General features: G+C 35.2%; 1 protein-coding gene across 21 annotated transcripts in view; it reads left to right on the top strand.

Annotated features, from left to right (window-relative positions):
• Window positions 1-23,823, top strand: part of LOC125660681 (tight junction protein ZO-1-like) — a 74,862-nt gene that overhangs the window by 35,065 nt on the left and 15,974 nt on the right. For 13 of the 21 annotated variants that reach the window (XR_008797909.1, XM_056146929.1, XM_056146943.1 and 10 more), the window contains 21 exons: window positions 431-534; window positions 704-842; window positions 2,269-2,508; window positions 3,608-3,767; window positions 4,295-4,324; window positions 4,506-4,662; window positions 5,229-5,331; window positions 5,554-5,605; window positions 6,151-6,321; window positions 6,731-6,876; window positions 8,975-9,025; window positions 9,492-9,587; window positions 9,761-9,846; window positions 10,568-10,778; window positions 11,647-11,978; window positions 12,472-12,520; window positions 12,616-12,762; window positions 15,244-15,431; window positions 15,853-16,091; window positions 18,448-18,684; window positions 21,333-21,713. Coding sequence is in view for 20 of the 21 variants with exons in the window: in XM_056146929.1 (XP_056002904.1) it covers window positions 431-534; window positions 704-842; window positions 2,269-2,508; window positions 3,608-3,767; window positions 4,295-4,324; window positions 4,506-4,662; window positions 5,229-5,331; window positions 5,554-5,605; window positions 6,151-6,321; window positions 6,731-6,876; window positions 8,975-9,025; window positions 9,492-9,587; window positions 9,761-9,846; window positions 10,568-10,778; window positions 11,647-11,978; window positions 12,472-12,520; window positions 12,616-12,762; window positions 15,244-15,431; window positions 15,853-16,091; window positions 18,448-18,684; window positions 21,333-21,713 (3,319 nt within the window). In the remaining variant the exon portion in view is untranslated. The remainder of the gene's footprint in view (window positions 1-430; window positions 535-703; window positions 843-2,268; window positions 2,509-3,607; window positions 3,768-4,294; window positions 4,325-4,505; window positions 4,663-5,228; window positions 5,332-5,553; window positions 5,606-6,150; window positions 6,322-6,730; window positions 6,877-8,974; window positions 9,026-9,491; window positions 9,588-9,760; window positions 9,847-10,567; window positions 10,779-11,646; window positions 11,979-12,471; window positions 12,521-12,615; window positions 12,763-15,243; window positions 15,432-15,852; window positions 16,092-18,447; window positions 18,685-21,332; window positions 21,714-23,823) is intronic. The other 8 variants (XM_056146946.1, XM_056146945.1, XM_056146938.1 and 5 more) reach the window with 2 other exon arrangements.

Genomic DNA, 23,823 nt, shown 5'->3' with positions numbered 1-23,823 from the left:
GGGTAGGTGTAGTAAAAATAGACGCTAGGGTAGGTGTTGTAAAAATAGACGCGAAGGTAGGTGTTGTAAAAATAGACGCGAGGGTAGGTGTAGTAAAAAATGACACGAGGGTAGGTGTAAAAATAGACGCGAGGGTAGGTGTTGTAAAAATAGATGTGAGGGTAGGTGTTGTAAAAATAGACGCGAGGGTAGGTGTTGTAAATGGAAACTTGTGTTTCTTCATATTTTCAAAGGATATTTGTAATTCGTAAATTAGAAATTTCAGCTGTATAAGTTATTGAATGCAACTATGTCTTTCTATTATGTTTCACAACTAACAGTGATGTGTTTTGGTAACTATTTCTTTGTTTCACGACTAACATTGATGTGTTTTGGCATATGTATTTCTGTATATTTCACGACTAACATTGATGTGTTTTGGTTTATGCAGATGTTGGTGTAGTGTTGGGCTGTAAGTTTTACATAAAAGAAATCACAGGAAACAGTTTAGCGGCTCAAGATGGCGGACTCAAAGAGGGAGATGTGGTTCTGAAGGTTTGTGTTCTAAGCGCTTTCTTGTATGTTCCAGTCAATGATTAAATGATTCACATACAAATCACAGTTTAAACTCCGTAATTATCTGTATTTTTCATGAGCTCTTGTGTTTTATAACTGGTATGCCTCGATAAAGCTAAAATATCAAGAATTATTTTTTTAATTGTAGATTAATAGTACACCTGTGGAAAACCTCTCCTTGGTGGACGCCAAGAAAGTGATCGAAAAAACAAAGGATAAACTACAGCTCTTCATTACAAAATCTCGCTACGAGGACCGCTTGCCATTAAACAAAGCCCAGGAAGATGGTAAGAGTAATCTCTCTTTGAATTCACTTGCTTCTCTCTCTCACAGATGTTGTGATTTTGGATCCAGTATTCTATATTCTGAATGTTAGCTTATTTAAATGAAATTTTAATTCTATACAATTCATATTCAACTTATGTATAATTTTTTTTTTTTTTCAATTTTCTTTCACTGTTATGTCGAATTTAATCATCCTGTATTTTATTATAAGGAATTGATGATTTTTTTCATCTTTCTCTGACTATGGTTATTATACCCCCCGCAACAAGTTGTGGGGGGGGTATACTGGAATCGGGTTGTCCGTCCGTCCGTCCGTCTGTAGACACAATGGTTTCCGGACTCTAAAGCATTATCCTTTCCACCTGCCGTCACCATATCATATATATGGACTACCCATGGGATGAAGATGTTCTGTATCGATTTTGGGGTCAAAAGGTCAAAGGTCAAACGCACTGGACATCGAGGTAACAATATGGTTTCCGGGCTCTAAAGCGTTATCCTTTCCACCTACAGTCACCATATCATACATATGGACTACCCATGGGATGAAGATGTTCCCTATCAATTTTGGGGTCAAAAGGTCAAAGGTCATGCCCACTGGACATTGAAGTAGCAATATGGTTTCCATTTAAATTCTTTAATGGCTTTTTTCATCGCATGGAGATGCTGTGTTCCTAGATCCCTTTTGGATCATAATACTGAAGTTTTACCTATTACCAACACCCTTTGGGAGATTGGGGGAAGCGGGGGGGTATTCTTAGTGAGCATTGCTCACAGTACCTCTTGTTAGACTTGTGAACTGTAGCCTTATTTCTCCTCTCCTCTTCCCCTCTCTCTTTCCTTAGTATTTTTACTGTCTTCAGTAATTAATACAATAGCACTGAGAATGATTTCACTATTGGTGCACGAGACAGGTGCTATTGTCCTTGGTACTATTTTACTGTAGTACTACAGATCTTCTCTAGTCCTCAGTACAATCATACTTTTACTTAGTTAATTACTCTCGTTTCTGTGATTTTTCATAGCATGATTAGTCCCTTGTGTCCTTGACAATGTGTCAGAATGCATACACTGCATGTGTATACTAAATTTAAAGCTGTATATCATACTAGATATATATTGTCCTAAAGCTATATATGTGTAAAACTAAGGCTGTATATATTCTACTAAAGCTATTTACAATACTAAAGCTGTATAATATACTTTCTGTACAGCTGAACTGAACTTCATCTTTGGTGTCTCCTCTACCAAATTCCTATTATAAATTTTGTAATAACAATCCCTGCCATTCTTCCTCATAAAATTTCTTCTGCTGCAAGATATAAATGTTTAGATTGCACCCCTACCCACGCAGCTCAAACACCCCCACCCCCATGATAATGCGGTCATAAACAAGAGGAGGAATCCCATTTCTTTTTACCCCTACAGAGTATTCATTAGGCTATGGCACTTTACAAGGGACACTGCAGACCAAGCGGTCGGACATCGACAACGTCAATATCTACCGTCCGTCCCTCAGCGGTCCGGAGGAAGAGATGTACAAGAACCACGATAACTACCAGGAGATCCCCCCAGGCTCGTACCCCAGCTCTGAGCATGCCCGGTATGATGGAAGGTACATCTACGACCACGAGGCTCCTCCTAGACCCCCACTACCGGACGAGACAGGTGAGTCAAAGGTCATTCATGACATCATGGAAATGCACAGTTTTAGTTTTAATGAAAAAGTTCCAGGAGTTCCCTTTTTAGCTGCAGTTAAATGGAATTACTGTAGAAAAATCTACACATGATAATGAGCAGTAGTAGGTTTTGGCACCAACATTAAATTTCAATTATACGTATGTGTATGGACTCTGAGATGTGTACATGTATGTAGATGAATATATGATATATTAATTTGATATGAAATGTGATAGTTGAATAAATATTGCAAATTAAAAAAAAATAAAAATTCAATTATACTGATTAATTTTTGGGATTTTGAATTGTTTGCAGCTCAGTGAAATTGTAAAGTACAAATAAATGAATATCCTTCAATAATTTTAATGTAGATTTCAGTGAAAACTGGATTAAAATGCTGATCTCATAAGACGCGATTCTTATTAATAATATTCATATCATAAATCAGTACTACCTGATGGGTATTACTAAGTAACCAGATATCCTGTAATTCCTTGAATATCTCTAATACATGCAAGACTGATAGAATCCTTCATTACTAGAATCCTTCATTAATACGGGTGTGGAAATGAGACTGATAGAATCCTTCATTAATACGGGTGTGGAAATAAGGAAATTCCACCGAGGGGACATGAGTCATAGTCAGGGACGAGGCTTTAAGACAAAGCTTCATCAAGTCATGGACAGGAAATCTTTTTCCAGTGGTGGAATTTCCCTATCCCACACGAGTAAATGATGAAGGATTATTTTTCTCACATTTTATCTACAGGTCAAGAGCATAGACAACATTCAAAATTATGAAAATCCTGGTTTTAACTTCAGTGTAAAAACTAGTAACACAGAAAGAGCATACCTGAAAATGGTTTTACACTATATGTGAAAACTACAAAACCCAAGGTTGTCTCCCAGAAAGCAATGATATTATTTTTTTTTTACTCTGAAATGTTAATAATAGTCGATGATGTTGAAGCAGTGCAGCACAGAAAATTCTCACGTTGATGTATGGAATGGGTAGTGTCAGACTCACACTGGCGCAATTTTGTGAAAAATTGTTTAAAATGATGTTTATTTCTTTTGTTCCTGACAGACGCCCCTCCCAGACCCCCCAGCCCAGGGAAGGAGCTGTTAAGGCCAGATGATTTTTACTCCCCCAGAAGTCCCCGGGCTCCCCACTCGCCCACAGGGGACGGCTACATGAGTGATCATGGTAGAATGGACCCACACATGCAGCGAAGGCACCACGATGAGTAAGTACAACCCTACACAAGTATTGACCCTGACCCCCCGGGGGAGGGGAGGGGAGGGAGGGTATGCAATAGGTGAGGGAGGAATGTGGAGATAATGATCACCCAGAGAGACAAGGTTAGTGTTGTCTTGTCATTGATTAGGCAGGGAAATGTGGCAATGATAGTTTTTCAAAATTAAAAACTGTTCAAATTTTAAAAATCATTAAATTTTGTTGTTATGTTTATCATATGCTGATGTCGACAGCTGTTGGAGAATAGCGATATCATACGGTTATACATTTATTTTTAATGAATCCTAATTTCTTATTCGAATATCAACTTATCGAAGGAATATTCGAATATTCGTTGACATCCCTAATGATTAGCAAATACAGTTGATAGTTTGATTTTAGAATGCATATGATAGTTGTTAAGTTGTTTCCATACATTTACTGGTTTAGTATTAAACATAAGTAGAACCAAACGTGGAATAAATGATTAAATTTTAGTATCATGTATCTATAAATGCATTGGTTTTCTTGTTTTAGGAGATATGTGGGAAAGAGAAAGGACATTGTGTAAGTACATGAGTAAAAAATACTAAAGTACATTTTCTGCAGAAGGTTATCAATTTTAAAGATAGACAGTAGAGCACTTAGCTCAGAAGTTTTTCTTGAATGAAGACGAGAGGGATGGATTGACATGAAACAAGAACAGTGAATGTCCAGTTAATTTTGGGCTAATCTGTTTTTTTTTCAGGCTTGAACCACGGTTTGTGTACTTTGAGAAGGAGCCAGAATTTGGTTTGGGACTGAGGCTGGCTGGAGGGAATGCCACTGGTATATTTATAGCATCAGTTCAACCGGGGAGTGGTGCTGAAGCCGTGGGGCTCACCGAGGGGGACCAAATATTGAAGGTGGGAAAATAAATCTGTATTGAGAATTACGTCTGTATATATACTGTATAGTTATGAAACTGTCAAATCTTTTATTCCAAATTCAAAGTTTGTACATTGAAGGAATTCACCTTCTATTTAGCTCTAATGTGTTGTGCATCACAGGTACTCTGTAACATAAATCTGGAAACTTCTGCGTAGATTTATTTTTGCAAAATTGGACCAAATTGATTCATTTTTGTGTACTTAGATCTTTTGAACTAGTTTTGTTACTAAAGGACAGTATAAGATATTTTGTTTTTTAAGAAAACTGATTTTGTGAATTTCACAGACCTGCAAATTTGTCAAAAATTTATCTACAGCAGAGTCTGACCTGTTATATAAATGTACATCACTTGTACTTTACAAAAAAGATTCTGTGGGCTCGCTTTTTCAGATTTATCACAATTAACATCATTCTCAGGAATTCTCTATTGTGAAGTACAGCGCATGAGAAACTGAGATAAACTTCTTGTGAATAAAAAAGTGATTTTCAAATTTTACTGAATGTGTTTCGAAAGTGTAATTTTAATTTTGAACATTTTCAGGCTAACGATATGGAAATCCCGGGAATGACCAGAGAGGATGCAGTGACCTACTTAACAAGTCTGGAAGGCCGGGTGTCCATGGTTGTCCAGTACAAAAGAGAAGGTCAGTGCGAGATCCCACAAAGGGTCAATTTGAAACTGTTGTGTTTGGCCAGCAGAGAAGCAGAAATCATTATTTATGTTGAACTGTAAATATGAACTTTTAAATACCCAGACCACATTTTAAACAAGAAAAGTTATTTTTTGTATGTGTCTCTTTTATAAATGAATAAAGAAAAACAGAATTGATATTAAAGAATTAGTATTTCGTATTTTTATTTTTCAGAGTATGACAGAATTATTTCAAGTCATGAAGCCGGGGACAGCTTTTTTATCAGGTACACAAAAAGAAGAAAATATCGAGCTTCATTTGACAGAGGTCAATAGAGAACATCCAGTACACAACTGAAAATTCCCTGTAACACAGGCCAATAGAGACAGTACACAACTAAAAATTCCCTGTAGGAATGAAGCCTTTCTTCCTGGCATTCTTGAATGTAGAGTTTTTATGCCATGCAAGATTTTGAAAACTGCACGTTCAAAGGTATTGCAGGTCTGAACTTCCTTCCTGACCTGCAGAGAATGGCATTTCATTGCATTGCTAGGACTAGTAAAAATTACTGAAATTTACAACATACGAGAGAAAGATTTTGAAAAAAAGTCTTTTCATCATGCAAAATACTGTAGGAAATCAGATTGGCTGTGTACATCAGATAGAGAGAAAAAGACCTGTTTCTCTTGTCCATGGTTTTCATCTTTTATGCAGAAAAGAAAATAATATTAACAAAACTTTGTTGAAATTGGATTCACTATTGTCTGGCACATTGACTGAAACTTTTGATGTGTTTTACATGACATGTTATGCACTGTTGCCTATTTACAGGACACATTTCGAGTACCAGGCGAAAGACATGGGCGAGCTGTCCTTTACAATAGGAGACATATTCCACATTAAGGACACTCTGTTTCGCGGGGTGGTGGGCTATTGGCTGGCCATGAGAATCGGCAGAAACAACCAAGAAACCCAGAAAGGATTCATTCCCAACAAAAATAGGTAGGTGATCATTATTGTTATTATGCTTTCATGTGAAATGCTCGAATCTGATTGGTCAAGAAACATATTGTTACCCTCTGAGAACATGCGCTCCAGGGTGATAGTATCTAGCAACGGGTAACAGTACTTGACAACGGATGATGTTAAAAAAAATTATCACATGTCAAATTTATGCGTGTATGGTTCACCATTGATTGTTAGACGTTGTTTGAGCGTTTATAACGTGCTTAGCTGTTTATACTACATTCAGTTTAATAAAACATAAATTGGATGTAGTTGAGGGTAACATTTAAAAAATATTGTTCAAATAGATGTATACTTGTTTTTTACACTGGAAATATTGGAATTTTTGTTGGACAGCGCCTGAATTTACCAAATTTGTTCAAAATGATTTTTTTTTTTAAAATAGTGCTGAACAGCTGTTTTTGTCAACAACACAGACGGAGTCGGAGAAGGAAAACACGCCCACTAAGAGTCGCAGCCTCATCTTCAAGAGGAAGTCCGCCAGACGCAGCAAATCGCTGGGCAAGGATCACTGGGAAGACGTTATTTTCTGTAAGATTTCAATGATTTGTCGGATCCATTATCTTACAAGAGTCGTCACAATGAATGGGCGGATCTATCAATTTCTCAAATGAAAGTTTATAATTTGTCATATTTTGTAGTGGTTTTATGGGTAACATATAGAAAGCAAAAACAGAGTTTTGTACGAACGATGATTAGGGAGGGGTGTGTTTGAAATGTTGCATTAAAAATGAAATTTCGTGTTTGGTTTTTCTTAGCTGAAAATGGGGGTAAGTTAGCCAGAGTTGTATTCCTTGCTTGTTTCATTTCCCATACAACATTTCAAACTGTAGAATGATTTTAATGCAGTTTTTAAACTTTTATTGAAGCACAAATCTTGACAATGCTCCTGCAATGTAGTGATCTTTTTGAAATTTTTGTTGTGTTTTTTTTTTTATATCATTTTTTTTTTTTTTTTTGTATGTTGTTTTTTATGCCTTTTTATTTGTTATTTGATTTGTGAAATATATTGAGTTGTTAGAGCACCTGTTTAAGAGCTGTTATCAGAAACTGCACTTATAGAGAAAATCAAAATATATCAAGAGCTTCTGTCTCTCAAATGCCTCAAATTCAGATTGCAATCCTGCTAGGGTTACAATCAGTGACATGCAGTCTGGCGTGTCCATGTTTGGATTTGTGGAGGAGTTGAAACCATTGAACATAGATGCTTAGCTGTTGTGACTGTAGATCTATCATCATTTATCAATGCAACGTACATGTATATTCACACAAATTTTGCATTTTTCATTATATACATCTTGTTAGACTTTCAAAGAACACTTTTTCCCCTGCTTTTGCTGTCACATTTAGCCTGAGGAGCACCATTTATGTGCCTGCTTTTCTCTCTGTGATTAGTGAAGACGTCATGCCCCAATATTTGAAAAAGGCAGATATATATTTGTGCGTCTTTCTGCTACCTCTCGAGCAGATTCAAAGGACTTTTTTAAGTGAAAGGTCAAGGTTATATGGTTTTTCGTCAGGTCAAGGTCTAATGTGAAGATCAGAGGGCACAGCTTGCCACTTCATAATTGTGTTTTACAAACTCATTTGTTCATAGCTGATGATGGCAGTATACACTTAGTTACCTTTACTGTAGTTTTAGCTAATCATAGACATTTAAAAGTAGATTTCTCTGCACAATTTTCACAATTTTTACAAATTACGAAAATTTTGAATTAATAGTTATGTAAAGTCAAAAGAATCGCAGTTCAGTTTCAGGTATTTTTTTGTACAAATCACAAACTTGTACTGTGTTTGAAAGTTATGCCTGCTAAGTACTGTACTGGAGTAGTTTTCTTATTCTCAACATAAACATTAATTGATTGATCTAAACATTACTGACATACCGTGGGGCTAAAATATGGCAATTTTCAGGCTCAAAGATGCGCAAATAATTCTAACGGACAAGGAAGACTGGTCTCCCTTGTAAATAAGGCGAGTGAAATTTTGGCGGAAAGTTATGTAACCACTAAAATAAATCAAATTTACAACCCCGCGGAAAAACCTGCTACATGGTAAATGATTATCGGTAGGCAGACATTTATTGATAGACATAAACATTTATTGCTAGACATAAACATTTATTGATAGACATAAACATTTATTGCTAGACATAAACATTTATTGATAGGCATAAACATTTATTGCTATCTAGATATCTGGACTCGTGTATATGTGTCATCATAGAAATTACCATGACTACATACTGTACAGTAGTTTAACCAGTTCTAGTTACACTTTACAGCATTAACAGGTATCAGTCAGTTTCAAAGTCTGAAAATGACACTCTTCTGTGTATATAGTCAGTCCTTCATGGTATCCTAATAATCTATTTCTCAAGATATGTAGAATATTGGAATACTTACATTATGTAAATATCATCAGAGAATTCTTAAAAAAGTGGAGGGGAGGGGGGGGGGGAGATGTTTTAATGTTTGTTATAAGTAAGATGCAGTCAGATGTTTAAATTTAAAAGTAAAGCACAGCTGTATGAATTTAATCAAATACAATTAAAACCCTACAGCTGTATAAGGATGAAATTATCGTGTAAACTATGTTGTGATTAATTTGGGATTTTTTTTTCCTCCAGCCAATTTGACAACGAAGTTCCCAGCTTATGAGAGAGTGACTATCAGAGATCGTAAGTGACCATTTTATCTTAGGAAGGCTTACTAATGACAATGGGAGAAGGACATATTACATTTAGATGTTTTATTCCTGTTATAGTTATGTGGGTTACTGTTTAAATGGTTGAAGCAGTATTATGTAGTATGACTTATACATATCGTGGTTTGATCAATATTTGTGGGTATCAGTCTTGTTGCAACATATTTCCATAAACAGCTACCCCATGCTCCTCCTTTATGAGTAAACAATTTCTTTCTTTATGTATTTGTACTTGATTTAATGATTTGATATAGCCATGAAAACAATGAGAAAATTGTGTTCAACAAAAAATAGTGAAACCACATGAACTTAAAATTTGTTTGAGATATTGAGAAAGGGGTATTCTCTCAGTAGAAAATTTTAGGCTCACCTAGACACAAAAGAGACTGCTGTTTTTCTTTACACTTGATGAAATTGAATATTTGTGATCTCCTTTTTAGCTGGATTTATGCGACCCGTGGTCATTTTTGGTGCACTGGCTGATGTTGCCAGAGAAAAACTCTTACAAGAATTCTCTGATAAATTTGAGTCGCCACGTAAGTATTCTCTTAGGTATCCAATGGGAAATTACTGAACAGAGTCTGTAATTTAATTCGATAATGTGTTAAACGTTTACCTTGTAAAGCTACAGTCGAAATTTTAGATATCCTAGAAAATGGAATAGGAGTTTTTGGAGACATTGTTTTTAAAAAAAATCTCCAAATTTCAGAGGCAGACACAAATAGTCAGGGAGGAAATGATCAAAGAAAATCAGGGATCATCCGACTTGGTGCAATCAAAGAGATTATCAGCAAGGTGAGTTTTATAGACTTAATGAGATTATCAGGTGAGTTTTATAGACTTAATGAGATTATCAGTAAGGTGAGTTTTATAGGCCTAATGAGATTATCAGTAAGGTGAGACAGACCAGATGAGATTAGCATGTGAGTTTTATAGACCTAATGAGATTAGCATGTGAGTTTTATAGACCTAATGAGATTATCAGGTGAGTTTTATAGAGCTGGTGAGATTATCAGGTGAGTTTTATAGACCTAATGAGATTAGCAGGTGAGTTTTATAGACCTAATGGGATTATCAGGTGAGTTTTATAGACCTAATGAGATTATCAGGTGAGTTTTATAGACCTAATGAGATTATCAGGTGAGTTTTATAGACCTGGTGAGATTATCAGGTGAGTTTTATAAAGCTGGTGAGATTATCAGGTGAGTTTTATAGAGCTGGTGAGATTATCAGGTGAGTTTTATAGACCTAATGAGATTATCAGGTGAGTTTTATAGACCTAATGAGATTATCAGGTGAGTTTTATAGACCTGGTGAGATTATCAGGTGAGTTTTATAGAGCTGGTGAGATTATCAGGTGAGTTTTATAGAGCTGGTGAGATTATCAGGTGAGTTTTATAAAGCTGGTGAGATTATCAGGTGAGTTTTATAGACCTGGTGAGATTATCAGGTGAGTTTTATAGAGCTGGTGAGACTGATTTTAAGAGGTCTGTACTCATTTCTCTCTATTTATCAGAGGAAACACTGCCTGCTAGACGTGACCCCTCACAATGTGGACAAACTTAACTACTCCCAATACTACCCCATTGTGGTCTTCCTGAAGGCCGAGAACAAGACGATAGTCAAGGAATGCAGGGCCAAGTTTGCCAAGGGATCGACCAAAAACCACAAGAAGCTGTTTGAACAAAGCCAGAAACTGGAGAAATTATACCCTCATTTATTTACTGGTGAGAAATTATACCTTTATTTATTTACTAGTGAGAAATTATACCTTCATTTATTTACTGGTAAGAAATTATACCCTCATCTATTAACTGGTGAGGAAATATTCTTCCATGCGTGTTTGTATTAAAACCAGGGAGCTAGATCATAAATTGTGCAATCCTGATTTGAGTGCCGTAAAACCTGTGTATTATGACATGCATTGGGAGACTGCCGAATTAGACAAGATGTTGAATAAAACGATGTAAAGATCGTAACAAGAGACTATATTTGAAATGAAAATAAGATTCGAAATACACAGGGGAAACTATACAGGGGAATAGGTATCACAGCAGGTCGACTACACAGTTTAAACCTAACAGTTTTGGCAGTAGATAATGTCGTGGTTGAAGTTGGTTCATTCTTTAAATTAAGTTTTTCCTGATCGTGAAAGATCAGAATTCTGAAGTACTGTGCATGTAATTACCTGACAGAAGCAACAAAGATTAAACCACTTTGAAGATAAGCAATTTCACTGTTGATTTAATCTTCTAAAAAAAAATTGAACTTTAAAAGGAGAATGCTTTTTGCTTCATGTAAAACTTATATGGTACCAATTTTGATGCACCAGATGCGCATTTCGACAAATAATGTCTCTTCAGTGATGCTCAACCGAAATGTTTGAAATCCGAAATAACTATGAAGTTTTAGAGCTAAATATAGCCAAAAACAGCGTGCCAAACAAGTGGAGCCAAATTCGTCCAAGGATAAGAGCTATGCATGAGGGAGATAATCCTTAATTTTGAAATGAATTTCAGATGATTATAGCTCTTGAAGTAACAGGTACTAGTATATTGTTAGCTAGCATTAAGAATGTGCTGTTTTTGTTGATAGCCACAATCAGCCATAATAACACGGATATCTGGTACCAGAGGATGCTGGAAATGATTCACCTGCAGCAGAATCAGCAGATCTGGATGTCCGAGCACAAACCCGAGGATAACGTAAACGACGACTTCCTCTTCCCCATGGGCAGTCGCATCGGCTACTCCTCCGGCCAAGAAAACGAGCCGAGCACCCCCACCAAAGCTCCTAAAGATGACTTTGATGCTTCCCCCAAACACAAAAAGCGACTTGTTCGTTCCTCCTCCGACCCCAGTATTAACACCACCGACCGAGTCCCCGGTATTCCCCCCTATCCAGCACCCCCCAGCTACCACCGATCTGTGAGTTGTTCGTTGTGTCACCCACGGTAGTTCGCAGTTTTAGTCACATTTCACAGCAGCTACCCACAGAGTTAAAAGTTGATCTGTTAGTTATTGCAGTGCAGCGGTGGGACCATGTCACTTTTGTCACAGACTGTCAGTTTATTGCTGGGTCACAAAATTAGCACCAAAAGTCACTGAAAAATCAATGCTTATACTCACAAGCAAATATTCCGCCATCCATAAATTTGTCTCAAAATGAATTTATTATTTTGGATTAGGAATTCTCATTGAATATTTGTATTTATAAGAGGCAGTGTTTTTCTATAATCATTATTAAATTTGTAGACTTTAGTAGGAGGTAGAATTAAAAAAACAAAGATGTTAACTAATAGGAAATTATGTTGTAGATTTTGTAATCAGAAATTAAATTTTATTGTAAAAGGAAACTACATGTAGAAGTAAGCTTATTCATAGTAAACCAATAGTTTACATTCTGTTTCGTCTGTTACAGCCCGTTTCTCCGCACCGAAATTTGATGGATGATAGAAGATATGTGGATTGTAAGTGGAAAATTTGCATGTTTACATTTATTATCAATAAATATTCATGAAGTGTTGCTGAAACTTGTCTGATGAATATTCATGAACTGTTGCAGTTGACCGCCAATCAGAGGATCGGTACTTCCCATCTTATTATGCATCAGAGAGTCTTCCTCATGGCCAATTTCCACATAATCGTTCCGTCAATCCCTACGCCACAATCACTCCACATGAACGTCTACGCAGCAAAATTCCTGAAGATGGTATAGAACTATGTCATACCCTCAGCTCCAGTTATCACTATAGCATATCATATACACTGTATCTTGTGTGATCATTTTTTCTTGAATTAAAGTTTAAAGTTTTGTTTTACCGGTGACATACATATGTATATGTACAGTACCCGCAACGTTATTCTTGACATGATAAACGATAGAACACGATACACGCACGATAGGATAGGATACACGCACGATACGATAGGATACACGGTAAACCTGATAAACACAAAACCTGATAAACGATCTTCACGATAGACCTGATAAACGGAAAACACGATAAACGATCTTCACGATAAACGGAAAACCTGATAGAAATGTTGTAAATTTAGAAACAATTTAGACAGAACGAAAGTTTGATACGTACAAAATAATTTCATTATGTTGATAATAATATTGAAGGATTTCAATACTTAATATATACCTAAAGTATATAATGTAATTATCCACGGTTGTACGTTTATTTTTTTATTTTTTAAAAATTCTATTTATGTTTTCTTTAACGTCATTACAGCTAAAATCCGGAAGCTAAACTATATACGGTATTGAATTCATTATTTGATATCTATATGAATTTTCTCAGCCAATGATTCTAAAACGTATATTGTCACCTTGAATGTTTAATATATGCATCATAAATGGAGTTATTGATTTTTATCTTGCTTAACGTCTCGCTCAAGAATATTTCACTCATGGAGACGTCACCATGACCGGTGAAGAGCTTTTAAATTTAGGCTTAAGCTCGGCAATTACGGCCATTGAGTAGTGAGGGTTTTTTAGCGTGCCACACCTACCGTGACACAGGCCGTCTGTTTTTAAGGTCATCTCCGAGGATCCGTGGTATTCACACTTGATGCCGAGTGTTTAGCAATTAAACAGGGAATTAACAAAATGGAATATAATGTAGTGATATCATGCTTCAATAGCTCTATTATTCTGTTGTCTATTATCTTGGATATCAAATAAAACTAAGTAATATTTTGTGTGTAGCGAGGAGGGGGGTTATTTTGCATCAAGCTCTGAGTTCACCACTCTTTCAACAACTACAATTATTTTCATAATGACCGCTTTAAATTCAATCCACTGCACTACACCATATGCTCATATGTTAGATATTTCTACACTATGAGTGATAATTGATAGTCATAAGTAATTGGAACATATTCATATGAATTGATATTTTGTTAACAAAAAATAAATAAACTATTAAAAACATATACGAAACCCGGCTTGATTTAAAGTCGCAATTTAGAAACGCTTTAAAATGTTTGTGTTTAGCATGTAAAAAATTCAAATAATCATCAAAACCGGCATACATTTCCAGTATCTACACGTACGACTATTGGTATATGTGTACATGTACATGTACAAATAAAAAAAAAAACAACGATGACAGCTGAATCGTGCCCAATTGAGCAGAACTTTGGGAGATGCAATATACCCTTGCACTCTTTTAAACTTAATCTTCTAAATGTGTGAAATACAATGCCCCTGAGAATGTTTACTGTCAAAACACGGGTGATACACAAAATCAGATAGATAAGAACGCGCACAAGTTCAGTAGTTGATATATATTAAGTTGAATACAGGTGAACAAAATCGGAAGAAAAAGAACCATTAATAAAATATATGTAATAAACAATGTAATTTACTGATTTTTCCTTTCAGATCGGAACTTTCTATTTCTCTGTTAGTGTTAATTACAAATAATTGTTTCTAGACAAGGAACTGTTTATGAACTCCAGATGAAGGTGCTTTCAGTTTTATTGTCCTCGGTTTGCTCAGCAAACCACTGCCTACTTTCCAGACAGAATGAAATTGCGATAAATTTTCACCCTCTCTGGACAGACATATAGCTCTTTATGTTCTCCTTCAAATATACTGTCTTTCCTCGATTCCTAAAAATAGCTTCTTTAACAAAACGAATAAAGCTTTCGGAAAGTATCTTAATTTTTCATTAGATTTAATATACGATCCCGATAGTTTCCGAAGCTACACGATAAACGATTTTCACGATAAACGGAAAACCTGATACACGCAAAATACGATACACGATAGACCTGATGAACGCAAAACACGATAGAAAACGGAAAACCTGATACACGATAGGATAGGATACACGCACGATACGATAGGATACACGCACGATAGAACACGATAGGAATGTCAAGAATAACGTTGCGGGTACTGTATGAGAGATATCATATTTAATTAATGTAATGCTTACAGTCCTATGATAATCAGTTTGTCTATTGACGCTTTGATTTCATTTTCAATTAATGTACAATACATTGTATATAGATAATTAATGTACAATATATTGTATATAGATTATTGTATATAGATTATAGGATGAATCGTCAGTGTCACCATTGATCCTGTTTTATTTTACCTTTGATGAGATTGTGAATTTTTCTAGAAAATAGTAACATTTTTTAGGATTCTGCATTTAAACTTTTGTTGTAGGCCAGTGGTACAACCCTGCCTATGATGACCGAGGGCCACAGAGGTTTAACCCCGATTATCACCGCTCTGAGCCAGATCTGGGTCGTCAAATCAATCCTAATCGTCCATCCACCACCTCACTGCCAACACCCCAGCCCCACCAAAATCATGATCCCACCCAAGGTCCACCCCATCCGCAGCACTCACAGGTGGGTGAAAACAGTGCCACACAGTGGCAGTAGGTGCAGATCAAATATTGCAAGTTTATGATGGAAAAATCCCAATCTGTAAATATTCGATTCCAGGTGTTAAAAATTATGATTCAGATTATTTTCCAGAGAGCAAAATCAGTAATTTTGAAAAGAAAAAAATTTACGGTAAAACACGCTTAGAGAAGTGCTAGGGATTAACAGTTTTGATTCATTAGAAACATAATTCAATATATCCAACAAGTTCATAATACATTTTAGAGTTAAAGGGAATAAAATTGACTTCACTATAAGCGAGAATTTATTATACGTGTGTTCGCTATTCGCTGTAAGCCTGTTTGACTGTTGTGCAAGTTTTATGAAGTACCACTGGTGGCAAACTGCAGCCAGTATTTGATCATCCTGATTCTCTCCCTTGCAGCCATTCCAAGAAAATGCCTCCAGTTACAGCAGCGATTCCTACTCTCGTTACACGTCAAATCCTGTCAACCGACACGATGATTCAAAATTACGGGAGAAATTCGGAAGTCTAGCAGTGGCAGCAAAAGGGGAGAAGACTACTTCCCACAATCCTTACAGGTTTACACGGAGTACCGCAAATCCGGTCAACACAGCAAATATTGACAAATCAAAACTGTCGGATCTGTCCGCTCGGTACAGGTAGGTAGCTCTCTTCTGATTGGTTGCAATTTACTAGAAGCGTTTCTGCTATGCTTTGAAAGATTTCGTATGGCAGTTAAAACTCAGTTCTTCACATTAGATACATATGTATGCATGCAAATGCTGAGGAGGAATAAAATTAATGTATGCCCTGAGAAAATTTCTTTGGAAATTTATTAGAATCTATTAAAGAGTTATCATTTTCATGCTATGCGTGATTTATTTCCATAAATTCTGATCTTTAAAAGAAGAAACTGATTTAAGATTTATTGATTTGGCCTTATATTTCTAAATGTGTTGTTTGATATATACTTTTATATTTTAATCAAGTCTCATATTTAAGAATTTTTAATCATGCTAATCACTTTTGTGTTGGAGGTGTGATAGAATGATTGGTGAATTTTATCTCTTTGTTCTGACTCTGGGGACAGTGATCTCTTAATGTGTGGAGTGGAATGACTCTAAGATATTTTTCTTTCATCTCCTTCACTTATAACCAACTAAACACACATGAAGTTCGCACAGCCAATATGAATGTTAAAAAATAAAATAAAATAGGTATGGCCCCGATGCTCCTGCTGGAAGGCAGATTAGGAAAGTAAGATGTAGAGTTTGAACGTTTGAGTTGATGTTGATTGTGTGGCTAGAAAATTTAGTTATTGTGGGCTATTGTTGATCTGATTGTCGTCAAGGTATATACACGTAAATCAGTCATTCATCTAGTGATGCAGTGAGAACTCATTAATTCATATCAGCCAGTATAGTAAAATAGTATTCGGTAATATTGAAATTATTCCACTCAATGAACAATTTCTCTTAATCCACACAAAACTGATTACAGCTTTAATGTATCCGGGACATTATCTGTTAACATGGGTAACAAGAACAGATTCTTAGTAATCAGATTTTATTATGGAAGCATTGCTTAGAAATATATCACGATTTCCTCTGAAAATAATGTCGTTAACATTGATTTTCAGGATTTCAGGAATCTTAAAATTGTCTTTTTTTATAACTTTGAGGGGAAGGGGGAGAGCATGGTTCATGAAAACTGAAAAAAAAATTGTGGGGGAGGGGGGGATGATTTTGCATTCATGAATTTATTTCTTGGGAATGTACTTTTAATTGTTTCTCTTGTGAATTCTACTTAAAGGGTACACTATTAAGTACCTCTTAATCTAATGGAACCACATTATCAAACGACAATCCAGGATATAGTAAGGCCGTCATAATCTACATATGCATGGCTTTCACCAACCCAAAACAATCCAAATGTCAAACTCCCATATGAATATTATAATGGACTTTAGCAAAGGTGTAGATGGGTAGTTTTGAATTTTATAGTAGTCTTGATCGTGATTTCAGTTATGCCCAGTTTGGAGAAATGTGAATTTGATAATAGTACGGATCATGGTTTGAGTTAAGGTTTGGAGAAATGTGGATGTGATAGTAGTTCAGGTCATGATTTGAATTGAGCCAAGTTTGGAGGAAAGTGAATTTGATAATTGCACAGATCACCTTTTCGATTAAGCCAGATGAAAAGGAATGTGAATCTTCGCTTGTTCCATTAGATGTTGAAAAATAACTAATACATTTCCTGGAAGTTTTCTGCAGATGATGTTGTTGATTATGAGATTTTGATCAGTATTAGTCCCTTAATGTTGAGAATTTTTCTTTTCATTTTCATTTTCTGTTTTCATACGTGATTCTTTTCGAAAATATATTAAACATGATATTTTATAATCTTGTTAGAATCTTAATTCGGGTTACTGAGTAAAAAATTATTGATTTTAGATAAGGATGGAACTAGTATTCAATGTCTAGTAAATTTGTTCAAAGTGGAAAGAAACTTATTCTTTTCAATGATTAGACATTGCGTATGAAAATTCATAATAATTGAAATACTAGATTGGATTTTTCTGAGGTTAGAAAACACTTGAAATATTTCAATTTTATTATTATTATTATTATTATTTCTACTTTTATTTATTCATTTTTGGCATTTTGAAGATGATTTTTTGAAATTAATATTTTTAAGAATTTTTGACAGAAAATACTGTTAACCACTTTTTATTGCAAGATCCTTATTTCAATGTAAATTTGGGAGATTCCCCTTGATAATAGAATGATTTCCATTTGTATACATAAAACAATAAACAGTGCGGATATGGACGAGAATTATGTCTTTCTAATGAATCTGATAAGGCAAGATGATGGAAAATGGATTTCATTCTGAATATATAGGTGATTTACAGTGTAACAGCTGTAGGGTTTACATAGAGGTGTTTCTGAATTCTCTGACATTGCCCTCTTGACAGTAAAGCTTCAGAATTTGTAAACAGAATGCTTTTTTCAGCAGAAAAGACGAGCCACTCCCATCACGCAAACAGTCACTTCCATCCCCCACCATTTCACCCCCAGTCAATCAGCCCCCTGTATCATCTGCACCTTCCCATCATGTCCCACTACAGGACGGGGCACCACCTAGGGTGAAAAAAGAACCACCACCTGTTCCCATCAAGACTTATCACCTGAGAGATAGGGGAATTGAACCAGATGATCTCAAAATTCGAAATTATGAAAATTCCAACAGGTACCATACACAATACCCCCAATTTGAATGTTTGAAGTTTTGTAGAATCTGCAGGTACTGTAGACCTCTCTCTACCTGTGACAAGAGTGTAAAAAGGAAATTTGAAAACAAAATGTACGTAAAAGGACGATTTATGATAACAGCTACAGTAGACCACCAAGAATCTACATGTAAATATGAGAGGTGTAAAGGTGGACAACATTTTCATTTATTCCATGAAATAGATAAATATGCAGTATAGTTTCCCATATTCGTTTGTCTCAGATTATTACTCTCATTTGGAGTACATATCATCTAAATTCACATCATTTCTCATTTGAATTTAGTTAAGATAGACAGTTTTGTGAACTTTTTCTCTCAGAAAACATATACTACAGCTTTAGGCAAACTAAATTTATCTATCAAACATGTGTACTATTCATGTCTGTGGTGTGAAAATAAAGTTTGTCCCAGTCAGCACTTTATGTTTTCTAGAAGAAAAACTGCATGATAAATAGTCATGGGTTTATGTCAAAACAGCAGTAAAACGTCATGTCTGTTATGTCACAATCTCAGTTCTATGTCATTTTGATCACATGGAGAAAACAAGTGATAGTGGGATTCTTGGGTAAAATACACCAGTTTTTGAAAAAAAAATGCACAAATATTGATTTAAGTGGATGAATAGCAGCGTTATCATACAGAGTCCTTCATTATATCAGTAAGTAATGTTTACATAATCTTTGTGTGTCAATTTGTGAATATCAGCTTCGCGCTTACGGATTTGTGAATATCAGCTTCGCGCTTACGGATTTCACCTGGTACTCCATTTATAAAATTTTGATAAGAAAACAATGAAGCCTGTATGATCTGGACAAAATTATGTACATTTCCTTTTTTTCCAATTAATTTAAGGAGAATATATATATCTAGTCATATGCCTGTACATTTGATTTTTACACTGTTTTTGATGTCCGAGGTAGAGATTGGTTTACAGCTTCATATAAGGGGGGATAACTTCCTCCTGTAGCCTCCTCTTTTTCCGTCATTCTTATTTCATTTGCACAAGGAAAGGTTTTTGTCACTGATGTAATTGGCTTAACAATTGATCATTAATACTTTATTAACGAAATATTAACAATTGATAATTAATACTTTATTAACAAGAAAAGAGAACATTCCAAGTTTGATTTTTGTTTAGCACCCCCATCCTATAATTCCTTCTCCAAAAATACTTAATAATGAAAAGAAAACATAAGAATATGATCAGAAATTGATGTAGGATTTCTTACTGTTAGTGCATGCTTTTATGCTTTGTCCCTAATTCTCCAGAAGAGAGACATAAAATGAAGCCAAAGCTTGGAATGGTCTCATCAGAACTAGTCAATGGCTGCTGCATATGCTTGCTGAAATAGAGACATGTTGACATATCGTATATACTCGTCTATAAGTCGGATATAGAGACATATGGACATCCCATATATACTCGTCTATAAGTCGGATATAGAGACATATGGACATCCCATATATACTCGCCTATAAGTCGGATATAGAAACATATTGACATATCATATATACTCGCCTATAAGTCGGATATAGAAACATATTGACACATCATATATACTCGTCTATAAGTCGGATATAGAGACATATTGACATATCGTATATACTCGCCTATAAGTCGGATATTGAGACATATTGACGTATCGTATATACTCATCTATAAGTCGGATATTGAGACATATTGACGTACCGTATATACTCATCTATAAGTCGGATATACAGACATATGGACATCCCGTATATACTCGCCTATAAGTCGGATATAGAGACATATTGATATATCGTATATACTCGCCTATAAGTCGGATATTGAGACATATTGACATATCGTATATACTCGCCTATAAGTCGGATATTGAGACATATTGACATACCGTATTTACTCGCATATAAGTAAGATTTTTTGGGAGTTAAAAATTGGTCCAAAACTTTATATCTGACTTATAGGCGAGTTCTAAACGATTATCATTTTTCTGGACAGCGTAATGTATAGTATTTTTAAACAACTTCATATTCCAATGATTATCATGATTAACATTGAGATTTTATGCATAGAGTACAAGTACATGTATTTACATATGTTAATGATTTTATTCATCTTAAGTATATATTATTGAAATTGATTCGTTGAGAAAATGACTAAATATAAGCGCATTTCACAAAATATTATTTGAAATGGAGGTGAAAACGTTAGAAATTGTCAACCAATTCTTGAGAAAAAGTTATACTGACTTATAAGTGGATCAATAGCAAATCCCTCCAAAATAGCCTACAAAATATACAACCAACTTACAGGCGAACCGACCTATAGGCGAGTATATACGGTAGCATTAAATGTGTTAAGAGGGTAATTTGTTTGATACCGACTGTTTACAGTTTGTCTATATTTGATATAATTTTAATTTGAAAGTTGTAAATTCCCTACAAGAAGTTTTAGGATCCACACCCCAGATTTTACAGTACATTTATCTTAGACAAGAAAAGCTGAACAGATGAGAACAATTGCGCTTTTAAATTTTATGCGTAGATTGAGAATTGGATGTGATCCGAATTGTTTTTAAAATGTATGTGTGATTTATTCCGAATTTGTTTGATTTTTGTTCCAGAGCCTATAATTACGCTGATCCGAACGGCTTCCCTACTCAGGACAAGAAGCACCAGTACAACGAGCAAAATGAAAATCCCTACGATTACGTAGCCCCCCGGCAAAATATGTCCCGAACCCGGACGTCGCCCAATCAAAATGCAGTGTATGCTAGACCATATGTGTCGCCTGATAAACATGTAAGAGAGGGGTCTTATGACCGGGGCAGGTCAAGAGAGGGGTCTTATGACCGGGGCAGGTCATTCATGAACCAGATATACATGGACACGGAACAGCTGCAAAAGTTAAGGTCAAGGCAGGAGAACGTGTCCCCCGGTCACCACGGCCAGAGAGACGCAGCACCCACAAGGGATTCTGGATACCCAAGTCTGGATCATCCTAGGTGAGGAGGGGTTTGTGACGGAATTAACTGCCACGTTTCATGTTTTCCTTTTCCTGTTTGTTATGCGGAATGTGTAGAATATATATCTTTCCGTTTTCATTATTTCGTCAAATTTCTCATTTTTTTACCCTGGGTATTATTGATTTTAAAAAATTTTCACAAAAATCAAAATTTTACAGGAATAATTGAGTATGCATTGTAATATTACGAAGGTAGTGGGATATTAAACTTCTCTGATTTATTGTATAAAGTATAGACTTTCGACCTCTGAAACAGAAAATTTCAAAACTATTTTTATATGTTCCCTTTATTACAATATCCAGGATTGATGGAATTTTGACGGAATATGTGTGTTTATTATGCAATGTGTATGCAAAAAATATAACCAAGAATGCATATTATGTATTACATCCTTATAGAATGATGATCTGATGCATTAACAAATCTCTTTAGTTTCATAGATTTTAAAACATGCCTGTAAGGTGTTAAACACATTGAAAGTCAGATATATCTTTGTATTGTTTATGTGGACTTTAAATGAATCCAGTCAATTAATTTTTCTTTTTTTTTTGCATTAATATAATTTTTATTTTAAGTAAACTGATAGGCACATATATTAGATATTTATTTCATTAATCAAATTATGTTAAGCAGCATGAAATGCAAGTTTGTGATATTAATATAATTAAGGTTAGACAGCATGTTTTGAATGGAATGTTAATGAATGAGTTTATGCATGCAGTCCATCAACATTTTTTTTAGTAGAATGTTTGTTTAAAAAACTATCTGTGCAACCCATAATATATGATTTATTTTATTCTGATTTCATGTGTACCCAAACACTGATAGGATAGAATAGGAGGGAATTCTAAACATATACACTTGGGAAAAAAAAGAAGAGAAAATTTTTGCACCTGGTGATCATCTTGATGATGAAGGGTGATTTTATAACTGAATAATGTTTGGGGTACTTTGTACTAACTCACCTGCCTGTTAATCCTAAACCACCACCACACATTTCAGGATAGATTTGATCACACACTCTCTCTCTAAAAGAGCACCTGCTGTTAAGTTGCCAGTTTGCAATGATTTACAGTGACAGGATTATATGGTATATATGAACTGAACTTTCCCTTTATAAAGTGAATTTAAGACTGTATGTATTGGAATAGAAGAAAGTTATTGGGGGGGGGGGGGGTGGGGTGGGGGTGGGGGCTCATTGGAGGTGAAAATTGTGCTTAGAGCTATTGTTAAATTTGTCTTCAAAATGTATGCATCATTGATTGAGATTGTAAAGAAGGACTCGTTTTATCCAGGCCAAAGACATTCATGGTCATGTTCTGCAATTATGTCACGTGTTCTGGCATTACTCCATTTTGTATGGTTCTTTATTGTGTTATAATAATTCTGCTATGAACCCCATTGTAAAATAAAACCCCATAGCATACATGTATGTTTGTCTTTACAAACCTTTAATTTTGGACATAAGACATACACAAAACAGAAACTGAACGGTTAAATTGAAGAGTTCCAAAATGCCACAATTTGAGTTGGCCATGGTCAGGTGTGGTGCTTTACAAACACATGTCCAGTTGGACTTCTTTTGGGTACTCGTGTCAAACTTTCGATCTTTTGGTTATACACAGTTTAAAATATTTTTATACGACAGAAACGCTTTGTACTGTAAATAGAGTGCATTTTCAAGGGAATTAAGATGGGTATGTGTATTTTGTAGAAACAAAATTTTATTTTCTAATCATTGCTGATACTATTTTTCTGACTGTTTAAATAAATTTTGAAGTAGAGCTTCCTTCAAAATGGAAATATTGATTAAATTCAGTGCAATAGGTTTGTACAAAATACCAGGGAATTTTGATGGAAAGAAAATGATTGAACTTGCATCCATACCATGTAACAGAGGACAGCATTGCATTCTTGTTGAAAAATAATGTCAAGCCATCTATATTTACTGCCAGTCGTATTTATATCTAACAGGAGAAAGATTTATTGTATGAGCTTAAGGCCAAGTAAAATTAATTAGTAGATTATCATTCAAACTTCACCAAAAAAATGGGGCGGGTGGGAGGATTTTATTTTTTATTTTTCGCCA

Source organism: Ostrea edulis, chromosome 8 (assembly GCF_947568905.1).
Source record: "Ostrea edulis chromosome 8, xbOstEdul1.1, whole genome shotgun sequence".
NCBI classification, from domain to species: Eukaryota; Metazoa; Mollusca; class Bivalvia; order Ostreida; family Ostreidae; genus Ostrea; species Ostrea edulis.
Note: the sequence above shows the minus strand (reverse complement) of the source record. Positions and strands in the feature narration are given on the sequence as shown.